This window comes from Charadrius vociferus, unplaced genomic scaffold (genome assembly GCF_000708025.1).
Source record: "Charadrius vociferus isolate BGI_N301 unplaced genomic scaffold, ASM70802v2 scaffold325, whole genome shotgun sequence".
Taxonomy (NCBI): domain Eukaryota; kingdom Metazoa; phylum Chordata; class Aves; order Charadriiformes; family Charadriidae; genus Charadrius; species Charadrius vociferus.
Genome location: NW_009648526.1, coordinates 2,071,103 through 2,084,426, shown reverse-complemented (window position 1 = coordinate 2,084,426; position 13,324 = coordinate 2,071,103). Strand labels below are relative to the sequence as shown.

At 38.2% G+C, this 13,324-nt stretch overlaps 1 protein-coding gene across 1 annotated transcript in view; it reads right to left on the bottom strand.

The window, feature by feature from the left end:
• UNC13C (unc-13 homolog C (C. elegans)) overlaps nt 1–13,324 on the bottom strand; it is a 176,190-nt gene that overhangs the window by 10,928 nt on the left and 151,938 nt on the right. Inside the window, exons 26-29 of the mRNA XM_009885724.1 lie at nt 13,201–13,324; nt 9,725–9,781; nt 8,569–8,649; nt 7,500–7,647 (exon numbers count right to left, since the gene is read on the bottom strand). Coding sequence (XP_009884026.1) covers nt 7,500–7,647; nt 8,569–8,649; nt 9,725–9,781; nt 13,201–13,324 — 410 coding nt within the window. The remainder of the gene's footprint in view (nt 1–7,499; nt 7,648–8,568; nt 8,650–9,724; nt 9,782–13,200) is intronic.

Sequence of the window (13,324 nt, the reverse complement as noted above, 5' to 3'; positions counted from 1 at the left end):
TAAAGTATTTATTTTCTGCCACTATTCTGAATGCTGATGCTATATCTTATTTTGATATTAGCATATGCTAGAATACTTCCATTAGTTGCAATTCTGCAAGTTTCTTCATTGTTCTTATATTTTCTGTTGTTTGTTACTATATGTTCCTTGCAATTGTACATTGATTTCTGCAGCTTATAATGCAGGTCTGTTTTTTCTTTCACAAAATAAGGTTGTGTAACACATAATTGTGACCTCAATTTGAAACTGCAGTGGATGAAGCAGGGATTATTTCTTGAGTTAAATGCTGTCTGAAGTATAGGTTCTGAGAGAACTGGAAATGCTCTGTAGGACTTAAAGTTGATGCTAGACTACAGGTACAGCTTTCAAAATATGACAGTTAATAATACAACAGGTTTGACATGCAAAAGAGCAGAAAAAATCTTTCCTTTTCCACTTGTAAGAGCTGCTAAACAGTTTTTATTTTCTATAGTCTCATGTCATCTTGCCTAAACTATAGCGTATTTGCTGTTTTCCAAGTTAACTATCAGTTAAGGATTTGAATCTGATTCTATATATTTAAGAAGGCAGAAGATAGTGAGGTTCTGCTTTGCCTTGTACAATTACAGGTTGCAAAGGAACAAGGAATTGAATTTTGGCAGTTGAAAATAATTTCTCTTCATTTTTGATCATGTAATTTCCTTCTCTATGTTGGTGGCTTCATGCGATGAGTATGGAATTACTGTTATAGTTACTTATTCTCATTAGGTACATATTTTAAATTCTGCTTATTATCTTTTGTTGTTTCAGATGCTTTTTCCCCTTTTAGCTTTCACTTGTCCAGTATAAGAATGAAAAAATCGGATACAAATCAGCTGATGTAAAAGAATAGCCTTTTAAACGCACAAGTAGGGGTTGTAGTATGAGCTCCATATTGCTAGATGAGTATTGATTTTTCTGCTTAAATAATACAAACTCTTTAAATTCAGGTTACAAAATACATTGCAGTTCTGCCACTATGGATTGCTATGTTGTATGCCTTACAATAAGAGTAGCATTCTCTAATGAGGTTTATAAAACTAAGCTGCTGTAAATTTATAAGAAAAAATATTTCATAGAATGGTTTAGGTTGGAAGGGACCCTAAAGATCATCTAGTTCCAACCCCCCTGCCATGGGCAGGGACACCTCCCACTAGACCAGGTTGCTCAAAGCCCCATCCAGCCTGGCCTTGGACACCTCCAGGGATGGGGCAGCCACAAATTCCCTAAGCAATTTGTTCCAGTGCCTCACCAACCTCATAGTGAAAATTGATATCTAATCTAATAATCTTCCATTTTGAAGCCCTTCCCTCTCGTCCTATCACTACCTGTCCTTGTAAAAAGTCCCTCTCCAGCCTTCTTCCAGGTCCCCTTCAGATACTGGAAGGGGCTATAAGATCTCCCCGGAGGCTTCTCTTCTCCAGGCTGAACAACCCCAACTCTCTCAGCCTGTCTTTGTAGCAGAGATGCTCCAGCCCACTGATCATCTTTGTGGCCTCCTCTGGCCCCGCTCCAACAGGTCCATGTCCTTCTTATGTTGAGGGCACCAGAGCTGGATGGAATATTCCAGGTGGGGTCTCTCGAGAACAGAGTAGAGGGGCAGAATCACTTCCCTCGACCTGCTGGCCACACTTCTTTTGATGCAGACCAGGATGGGGTTGGCCTTCTGGACTGTGAGTGTGCATTGCTGGCTCATGTTGAGTTTCTCATAAACCAACACCCCCAAGTCCTTCTCCTCAGGGCTGCTCTCAATCCATCCTCCACCCAGCCTGCATTTGTGCGTGGGATTGCCCTGGCCCACGTGCAGGACCTTGCCCTTGGCCTTGTCGAACGTCATGAGGTTTGCACAGGCCCACCTCAGAAGTTGAGTATCTCAGCTTTCTCCATGTCCCAGGTGACCAGGTCTCCCGTTTCCTTCCTGCGTGGGCCCGCATTTTCCCTAGTCTTCCTTTTGTCACTGATATACCTATAGCTTTTCTTCTTGCCCCTGATGCCTCTGGCCAGATTTAGCTCTGTCTGGGCTTTAGCTTTCCTAACCTGATGCCTTGCTGCTCTGACAATTTCTCTGTATACCTTCCAGGCTACCTGTCCTTGTTTCCACCCTCTGTAGGCTTCCTTTTTCTGCTTGAGATTGTCCAGAGCTCCTCATTCATCCACACGGGCCTCCTGGTGTTTTTGCCTGACTTCTTCTTTGTCGGTATGCATCTCTCCTGAGCTTGGAGGAAGTGGTCCTTGAATATTAGCCAGCTTTCTTGGGCCCCTCTTCCTTCCAGGGCTTTATCCCACTGTACTCCAGCAAGCAGATTCCTGAAGAGGCTAAAGTATGCTCTCCTGAAGGCCAGGGTAGCGAGCTTACTGCGCGCTCCTCGCTGCCCTAAGGATAAACTCCACTATCTCATGGTCACTGCAGCCAAGGCTGCACCTCTCCTCGTTGGTCCCTCTATCACTTGGAGAAGGAAGTTATCGTCGACACATTCCAGGAACTACCTGGATTGCTTACGGCCTGCAGTGTTGTCCTTCCAACAGATATTAGGGTGGTTGAAGTCCCCTGTGAGGACAAGGGCCTCTCTGCCTATTTCCAGTAAGTAACCATTTTAGATGCAAGAGTGGCGTTTACTTTGGAGAAATTAGTGGTAATAACTGACAGCAAATTCGGGACACTGTAATGTTTGAGGTGCCGTCTTTTTATGTAGTTCGCTAAAACTAAAATAATAGGTGTCCAAATGTTATTAGAGTTGATGCTAACCAACCAAATGTAAACATTCACAACACAGGCCATAGTTTATGAAATTACTGAAGATTTAAGACAGTTGCTAAACTGAACTGCAGCCTTATATCTCCTTTTAATTTTAATAGCCATTAAATTAAGTAGTCTAAAAGCTGAAGGTATAACAATTCAATCAAAAGGTGACTGGCAGGCTGAATGTTCCTAAAAAAAGTGAGAAGCATCACCAGGAATGGTGTGAGCTTTGAGTAACAGTATATATACTGTATAACAGAAATACACCATAGAGGAGGAAAATTTGTACAACAGGCCAATAGATGAGGATGTAGTTTTACTTCAGTGTTCTGAGTCTGTTCTTTCTCTTCTTAAATACAGACATACAGTAAGTTTGTCTTTTGGCTTTCATAGTTTTGTCTTGATTGTGAAAATGTGGTTGAATTATCTCAAGTTTAGTTAAAATTAGCTTGTCCTGCCTGAACTGAAATTTGACCTTTTTGACTAGAGTTGATGTAAGTTGACAATTTGTATAAAACCATCAATGTACAAATACGTGGTCTTTTGCAGAAACCTTTGAGCTTTCCTTGATGATACTGTGTGCTGGCTTGCTGGCTGCCATCCAGCTGTTAGCCAGCCATGGTGTGTTTTAGCCATACCGCACTGAACCCTCAAGTCCCACAGCTGAGCAGGGTTTTATAGGTCAGCTTGGCAGCGCCCTACTATTTTACTACTCATTCATGCTTGGCACAAGTGTAGTGTGCATAAACAATTGCTTGGTCACAAAAGATGTTGAAAACAGTCCATATTATAGTCTGAATTTATGCCAAAATCTTATTCTGCAGCTGAATTTAAAAGAAAAAAAATAATAACTTTTACAGTATGAGCTAATGTATATTATGAGTAGTGCCCAATCTAAAAGCGGTAATTTACAGCTGACAAAAGTCCAAAGGCAACGGAATCAATCAGAGATCTGAACCTCAGTGGATCTGCTTGGTAATGGTGTACTGATGCCATGAGATTTTCACTTGGATGTGTTTCTTATGCTCTTTGCAGAGGTGTCAATGACCATATAGTGTGTAAGACACTAGTCACTGAGGCTTTGAAATGCAGTTCTCTTCACTAAACTGCCTTCAGGTTTTTCAAAATCCTTTAGGTCTATATCGATGCCCATTTTAGAGACTCTAAAAGTGACCTGCTCCACAAAATGGTTCTTGGCAGTGCTAACACGAGTGTATGGTTGAGTAAAAGAAAACACTGATCCAGAAGAATGTGCTTTTAACAGGCACTACAAAATCACCTGGACACCTTCTGGTTAACATTAAATATGAACTTCAGGTAAGTGGAACTAAATTTTTTTAGCAGTTTATAATCCATTGTATGTAAAATTGTAAAAGTTTTCCTACCAAACAATACCGATCATTTATTTGCCAAAGAGAATGCTGATCTACAAGTTTTACATTTGTGGGTTGGGATAGATTCAAGTGCTGGCAGTTTTTGCTTATTTTTCTGGAAATAAAATTCCTTTTTTTTATACAAAGGGACAAACATAGATAATCTTCTCCCTTACTATCATATTGACACCAATGTTAAAATCTGTAATGATCAGACTCTTGACAGTATTTAATTTCCAAACAAGCTGAAAGTGCGTGACAGATTTGGAATAGCAGTAGGGATGTAACTGGAGAAGAGAAACCTCTCTCTCCTCCTCTGCCAGGCAGAAAGACAGATGTTTAATATGATAGCATATGACAGAACGTAAGCTATGTCACTAAGTATGCTAATCTGATATCTATACTATCGAATAAATAAAGTTGATACAGACAACATTTTTCTTTTATCTTTCATTTTTGTAGTCTGGTTACAGATTTGTTTTCACAATACTGAGTAAGTATTGAATTTACAACTTTCATAATCACATTTCTTTTAAATGGCAAAACATTATATGGAGGAAAAGAAGGCAAAAAAAAGAAGCAATGTCATCAGTTATTCAAAAAGTTACTGCTGGTTTATGCTCAGCATTGTCATTTACTTATTCAAACACGTGTCTGTTTTGAAAACAGTCTTGAGAGTCTGTAGCGATGCTTTGAAAAGGAAAAATCATCAGAGTAAGATTATGGCAGTTAGCTTCATGAGTCCTGACTGTGTGATAATTTGCTTTTAAAGCATATGTCCATAATAATGTAGTCTCCTGATGTAGTTAGAAACAGCAATAAGAGTTTAGCTTTCAAGTATTTTGTGTATTGAAACCACCACACGAAAAACTATGAATCCCTGAAATTAAGTCGTCATTTAAAAGTTAGGAATGTTTTTATTGCCTATGCAAATCGGTTTGTTTCCAGTAAGCTCTTTAGGAACGTGTAGGCACCAAGGCTGGGAACCAACACTCTGGCTCAAGAAATCATCCTTGTTTGGAAATGGTGCATAAGCATACTCTTGGATAATTGGGTTATTCCTACTGAACCTGATCCTGCATGTACATGAATACAGGAAGTATCAAGGACCATAACATACACTTTTACATAGCTATTATGCTTTCAAGGGGGGGGAAAGTAACTTCCTCATGCCAATCAAACAAATTTTTGCCTTTCACTTAGAAGCACTGCAGTTTAATCATGGCAAACGATGAAGTATGTTCACCTGTGGTTAAAAGTAAGCCTGATTATTGTCTGATTCTAGTAGTCATTACAGGAAAACTGGGAATCCACTTTTATCTACGGTTATAGTTATTCAATATCCTATTTTCTTTAAGATTTAAAGTATTCATTTTTCCATTACTTTGAGTTTAATTACATCCAACTGTCTATCGATTACGGATTGGTTACCTGCGCAACTATGAGGGTAGGTATAAATCTAATTATGCTTCAGAGAAAGTTTCTGATTTGCAAACAGGGTCATTTTAACTAAATGCTAATGATACAGCTACAGTTGTGAGGCTGGAGGTCATTAAAGATGAGTTTTTAGTTCTTTGAAATGAGACATTAAAGGATGATGAAAAGCTATGAGTCACTTTTCCTTAACTTTCATTCCCAGTGGCTACACTTCTGATAATAGTGGTGTGCAAATACAGGCATGCTAATGTGTGCACAGAAATGAACACAGACCTCAGGCTGAAACCATGATGAAAATTAGAAAATTCAAGTTTGTGGTTCAGGACTTATAAAGGATCTCTGCTTATGGCTACAACCTTGATAATTTTTTCTCCTGAAGTTACAATGAAAGTATGCATAAGGAAAAGCAAAATATACTAGTAATTAATATAATTAATAATTTTCTGCCTAAATCCATATTTTTAATCTTTTTTTTGGGGGGGCGGGGAATCTGTTCCTTATATAGTAGAGCTTTAACGCAATTTTCTCACTTGTAATATATGAATTATTAACAGAGATCCTCAGTCTAATATAGAAGCTGCCTAGGAAATAATTCCTTGGAATTAATCTTGGGGCAAGCTGCAAAACTAATGTTTCATGCTTTTTATACTGTGAGTAACATACTGTACTTCAGACGTAAACCCAATTGATTTCCAGCTTAACTGTCCAATTAAAACTTTCCTGATTCTCATGAGTGGGAGAGCAGGGTAATTCTTTAGAGATCAGAAAATTGTATTCCTTCCCAAAGATATTAAGTGGCGGAGAGGCCATTTTTACAAATGCCCATTACATTCAAAAGAAGTCTAGTAAATATTACTATTATGCAAATATTTGCAGTTTCTAGAATGAAGAAACCGTTCAGCTTGGAATATAATGCACATTATCTATATAAAAGCAGTTCCTGCATGCACTGTAGAATTATGAAAACACTGTCCTAGATTGGTGAGTAAAATGGTAAGAAATAGCTTCTTTTTGAAAATAAAAGGAATCTTTGCCTAAAAGTATAACTATGAACTCTCGCCCTCTTACTGAAATCATAGAAAGTCCTCTTCTGAAATACACTATTAATGAATGGCATATATATTTTAAATGAAGAGGACTTTGCTTCAGTTTTTTTGGTGCACTACACCAAAATTCTAGAGCAGAAAAAAGCGGCCTCAAAGTACACCTAATATCATATTCTTGCATGTTCTCTGCATTGGTTTGCTTTGGGGAAAGTAACAAAATCTGGATTTTTGATAAACAGGCATAAAAAACTATGTGATATTTTCAGTGGGATGGTTTTGAGTCTGAATTCTGAAATGCACAAAGGAAAAAATCTAGACTGGGAAATTACATGCTGTATTTCAGCCTACAGAAACCTTCTATGCCTTTTGAATCCACAGACGACCTGCTAGAAGTGTGGGTTCTGTAATGTGTAGTGTGCTAGATTAAGTACATGTTGCTCACAATTTATTGTTCCTTATCCCAAAAGGAAACCTTAAAGGGATATGTCACACTTTTTAAAGTTATTTGTGATTAGTAATTAATATCCTCCAGCTCTGAAGGTATCTAGAGGTGCCAATGTACTCTACGAATTTACTGTTTCTGCAATTATAATATACACTCTGGTATGGCTCCTGCAACCCTGTCTGTGTGTGGAATGCTCCTATAAATAACCCTGATATTCATATAGAGCTATGGGACCTATTCTTCGTGTAAAGTGGCAAGCTGCCCTCAGATAAGCTCCACTGATTGACAACAGCAGTTGATATGGCATAACATCACCTGGGCAAATCTGTGACAATAAGCTCTAAAATACCGCAGTCTTTGGAGAATGTGATGGGTGACCAATCATTTAAACATTTAAAATACCATTTGATGCACTTATACCTCTCTCACAAATCACTTACTTTGAGACGTCTGAGTGTCTATAAACTTCTTTATCAAGGCGTCAGTAGTTTGTGTGTAAAGGCTGAGAGCATATCTCAGGGACTGCAGGTCTGGGCTCTTTTCCAGGAAATTCTTTTTCAGCCCACTTCCTCCAGCATGGAAGTATTGCTAAAATGAGAAAGATATATGGTCATTCAGAGAACCAAATTATCTGAGAGAGGCCCCAGTTACAAACATACAATTTTAAGTAAAATTCTTACACAAACTTTTAAAAATAACATCGGACATGTGTGGCTAGCTGTATGATTGTAGTAGTTGAGATAACTGTCATCATCTCTACTACAGAGCTTCTTTCCAAAGGAAAAAATTTAAGACTTATGGGGAAAAAAATATACCAAATTCTAATTTTGGTCTTCATGATGTCAAGTATTTATATGTGAAAACTGGAGATATATATATTTGTGGGGTTCTTTTAGGTTGTGTAGAGTGGAATAGGTTTTAATCCTTTATGTAAAAAAAAAGAAAAAAAAAAATTCTTTAATCCAGGCATGGTTTACAACACAATTAAAGAATACATTCTTTCTGAAGGAAGGGGGAATTTTGTTAAAATTTTAAAAGAGAAGATTCCAGAATATGAAATTTTGGATTATCATTGCATTGAAATTGTACCTGAAATTATGATTCTGCTTTGGGAAATTACTAGAAATTCCATATAAGTGTCCATGTTGATTATATTTTTTTTTTATTCCAATTTTGACCTGGTTTACTGTGGATATGCAGAAAACGCTGCATGGATGGAAGAGAAAAGGAGCTCATCAGCTGGTACTGCCATTGAAGATGAGGGGTAAATTTCATCCCTTAAAAGAGGATTTCCTTTGGGGCAGAACAGCTGTAGCCACAGTTCTCTTTATGCAGACTATCAGACATTTGCTTTCAAGTCAATACAAGGAGCTTAGAATCAAATGGTTCTTGACATACTAAAGGGAACTTTATGATTCTAAGGGACCGTTCTACATTAGAATCTGTTGTTAATGTCAATCATGTTCTTGGTCATTGCAGCACGGAACAGAAAACCACATAAAGCTGTACCTTTATAGTAGCTAGCGCTACTTCCATTATTGCACACTGCCTCAGGGTCAGGCTTCTGGCTTCCTCTCGAATCACATGGTCCTGCAAAGCAAGTTACGGCTGCAGTTGATTTCGAAAGAGAATCAGTGTTGTCGCCTGTCTATTCTTGGAAAAACAAACCAACCAACCAAATGGCCAAATGCCCCCCAAGCCCCTATGATTAACAGAACTTCAGACTTCTTTTACAACTTACAACCTAAAGCAATCATGTTGTTTCTTGAAAACATAAATTGTAGGAAAGAAGCACCAGTGTTTAATACCGAGCATCTGTGTAACTTTATTTCTTTTCCTAGGGTGTATTATTTCTCTCTTCTGGGGGGGGGGGGAGCGGGAATAGGGAAGAGGTTAAATTTAAAGTTTTAATAGTTATATTAGATGATACTGAAATAATTCATTTTATTAATAAACCTGACAGCTTAACTACTGTTAATGCCCCATGTTTAAAAAAAGTTTCGTATTAGAACATAAGTTAAATAGCCCTAAAGTGACTATACTCCTGTGAAATCTTTGCCTAGCATAAGCATCTTGTGATTTACTTAGGCAACATTTTAACTCCTCTAGCAAAATGAACATTTATTCATAGAAGCACAAATTACCACTTTTCTACCTGATTGGCAAACAACTGACTTCAGTATCAAACGTCTAAGCTCTCCATCAAGTGTATTATGGACTTCAGTAACGTAGTGCTGATGAGTTTACTGTAGAGGTACATGCTATGTTTCAATACACACCATAAATAATATGTAGAAAAAAATTACTAGTATTCCCACCATAGAGCTTTTTTCAGAACTGGTTCCAGAAGGAAACACAAAGATCTCTTTCTTCACCCCACCCCGATGTTTGACACTTACAAGGCCGAGTTGTGCAATATGGGACTGATATCTTCTTGACCTACCTAGCGATCACTTTACCGTATAAGCATACAGTCTTTTATTCTTAACTTGGTTTTGATGAGACTAAAATCATTACTCACCTATGAACAGTTACTGCCATATCCAATCTTATTACGGCAAATTAGCACAGGAATGAGGCATGAGGTTTGGCCTCACACTCACTAATATTTCATCTATTTTTTTCATTAGACCAAGCCATTCACAGCTTCATTTGGCTCCATTACCTTGAGTTTTGACAGTTGTCCGAGATCTTTGGCTGCACTGAATATCATCTGGGGCCCCTGTAATCACATTGAAAAGTCAGGAAAATTCAGACTCACTACAGCGTGTTTGCTCTTTATGTCAACATGATCTTATTTTCTGCTAGGACATTAGCCACCGCTTTGCAAAGCTAAATAAAAATTTCAATTACACATGAGACATATTTTCATTTAGTTGATAAGGCCAAGTAGTTGAGTGCCTGCAGCGTGATTCCCTCCAGTATCCCACATTTGATATGAATATTGTGTATTCTGTTGATAGAGGTTTTGTATGCTCCTGTTTGTTATCTCATTTTGTATTTAATATTTTTAAGCTTAGGCTGGGATTGTTCTTATACAGCGTGTCAATGAGATATTTGTCCATAATCATAGCTCTCAGGTGCTATGCTAATATAAATAATAATGGGAAACGAGCAGCCCTGAGGAACCTGCAAAAGCTGAGCTGTCTGCACTGTGCATAACGGCGCACTGTTAAGCCAAAGCCGTTTCTTTAAGAAAAGATACCAAAGTGTTATGAAGTTAAACCAATATTTTACAATAGCCAAATCCTGGCATGACACCAAAAGCCAATGCCTATGTGTTTGTCCTAGACAAACAGAATCCTATTATAATTCTATGCTCACATTTTTTATCACAGTTACTCCAAGAAATATAATTACTAGTGCAGTTACTTGGCAGTTCAGCAAGATATAGTTCTGAATATCTGGATTTCAGAGAAAAAAAAGTCAGTCCAACTTACATAGCACTATACAGAACAATTTTTCATTACTCTCTCTGTACAAAAGGTTTCAGTTTCCAGAAATAATTTTGCTCCTGCATGGTTCAATTGAAAAAGAGGTAATATAGAACTGCAGCTTAAGTGTTCAGTATTTATTAGTAGTGAGAATGGTAAGAAAGATAAATATGAAAATTAAAAAATAAACCCTGCTTCCAAAAGTCTGTGCCTCTCACACTTAGCGAGAGAGAAAGTAATAGTCAAGGCTGCAAAAGCAAAACAGCTCTCTTACAGTATCTTACTTTTCATTGATTTTGTTTAATTGTGCGTTCAATAGGAAATAGAAGTAGCAAAATAAATGCAACTTGCTATACACTTTTCACCACGTCTGCCAACCGGGACACTGAATATAGAGGCTACCACTAGTAAAACCAAACAGCTGGTGAAGCGTAGCATACACATGGGATACTGCAAGCACTCTGAAAGCCTAATCCAGTAATCTTGGTATCCATTTTCCATGGTCCTTAGTCACTACAGCCTACAGATTTAAGATACTGTGTCTTCTACTACACCAATGTTGAGCAAAATTTGGAACAAAATATGCTGCAGACAATTTTCTAGACAGAGGCTCACCTTTCTTTCGTGTTTGTGGAGAAGCAAGGTTCTCTTCTGTTTTATGGAGAATGGGGGCAAAGCACTCGTAGAAATCCCAGCTGTCACCATTTAAAATCATCTTAAAGAGTCTTGAATGATAGGCACAGCCTCTGCCTTTAGTCAGTAACTGGCCGATAAACAGAAGCCTTCTTACCTTTGGCCACTAACTAATCTAACGTCCTTCCCGAAGGCTTCATTCTAGGTGAGAAGGGAGGAGAGCTCCTTGTCTCTGCTTTTTCACCGCCCTTTCTGTGTTCTGACTGAAATGCAGAAGTTTTGCATTCCAGATGTACACCTGTAGCTTAATGAAGCATCAACTTGCTAAACTAATGACTGGAATAACCTTTTTTCAAATGGGCTCTAACATCAAGTGTCACAGCTTATTGCTTGGTGTGATTTCTGTAAGGACAACAGAGGCGCCTGTAGATTCAGGCAGATGAATCAAAAATCTGTGTTCAGTTGGCAATCAAAGCTCATTTTCACTATGGTTGAAAGACTAAAATATTTTTAATATTTTTTAAAATAAAGGCCAACATTCAGTCTCTTGGGGAGAAATGTTTGAAAAAAACGTTTTACTGTCCTAACTGAAACATATTGTGCTATTGTCCAAGTAGGCTTACTGGCTTTGACAGGTAACTCTCTATTCTTGGCAACCAATTAAAAAAAAGCAAGAGAAAAAACCCCTTAACTCTGAACCATGCTGTTCTATGAATCAGAATGTAACACCTGATCCTGTACAAAGCCAATAAATGCTCCTAATGCCTGATGGGAAATGCAGTTATCCAATTTAAATGCTACTTGTGTATTTGCAGATAAAATTTGCACCAAAATGTTTGAAAAGCAAATTAAAAATCTCAGAAATATAAACTTGACACAGTCACTCATTGAAAGAGAGGCTGTTTCTAATTATGCACAGTAAACAAGAGCATTATAGTAAATATGAACAAATCCAGTGAATGGAGTCCTGGCTATGATCTTGCGATTAGCTCTAGTCTAGAATTTTTAATAGCTCAGGTTATTTCATTACTACCTTTACATCATTTATACATGTTTCTCTTGCCTCTCCAGAAATATTCTTTCATGTGTCTTTAATATATTATAATATAATTTAACGATATGTCTTTAACATATGGCTGCTGACCAATAGATTATTAGCAGCTTAATTGATATCCTGGGATGTATACAGTAAAGTTGCCCAAAGGCACGCCACAGCAATGTCATGATTAGTTTGTCATAAAGATGGTGAATTTATTTTAGAGAAGATTGAAAACAAGAAGCATTAACACATGTTATCCCAGTCCCTCAAAAAAAGCAAAAAGCAATACAGAAAGGCACTCCAAGTCAGCCTCTTTTTCTTTCATCCTTAGACAGAATCAGATTTTACTGGTGTCCTCAGCTCTGTCACCACTCTGGGTTCATGTCAGGCCATCACCCGCACTGGTCTTGTGTGTAGCAGCACTACTTCCCCTATTAGCTTATAGTTTCTTTCTCTCTTCTTGTCAGGCTGTAAATGCAGTCCTGCCCAAAGAGGACTTCCTATCAAGTATATTAAAATACCCCACAACTTTAGAGCCAAAATTGGCTTAAGCTTCCCCATGTTGAGTGCTGCTTCAAGATGAGGCAGGACTGGAGAATGGGATGGGGCATTCCTGGCTGCCTGGGAGCCTCCAAAATCGAAGCGATTGAATTTCCAGTGCAACTGGGAAGGGCAAGGAACACTCTTGGTGTAACTGTGCATGATGACGCCAAGAGAAATCAAGCTTAAAAGCCCTTATATGAAAGCACACTACAAAGCCAGTGTTTCGGCTTCTTTTATACTGCATTCATGAAAACTGCTCCGAGTTGGGGAGGCAGTATATGAAGGAGCAAGGTTTTCCTCACCGGCTAGAGAAGAGCAACCTAGCTACAGCACTTTCAAACACTGGAGAGCAACACGCCGTGTACAGTCAGTAGATTATTCCTTCTGGACAAGGTACAGAAAAGGACAGTATCAGACCCCTTGGCAAACACCTGATTAACCACATTAATAAACTCCTTTGTAATGTGTGTGAACTACTGCTGGGACACTTACGGTTTGGTCCGTCAGTGGTGGAAGCACAATTTGTTTTTCTATTTTGTTCAAGACTAACTTCCATAGCTCTTTTAAAATGCGTTTCAGAACTGTCTTCTCACAGATTTTCGCTGAGACACTTAAA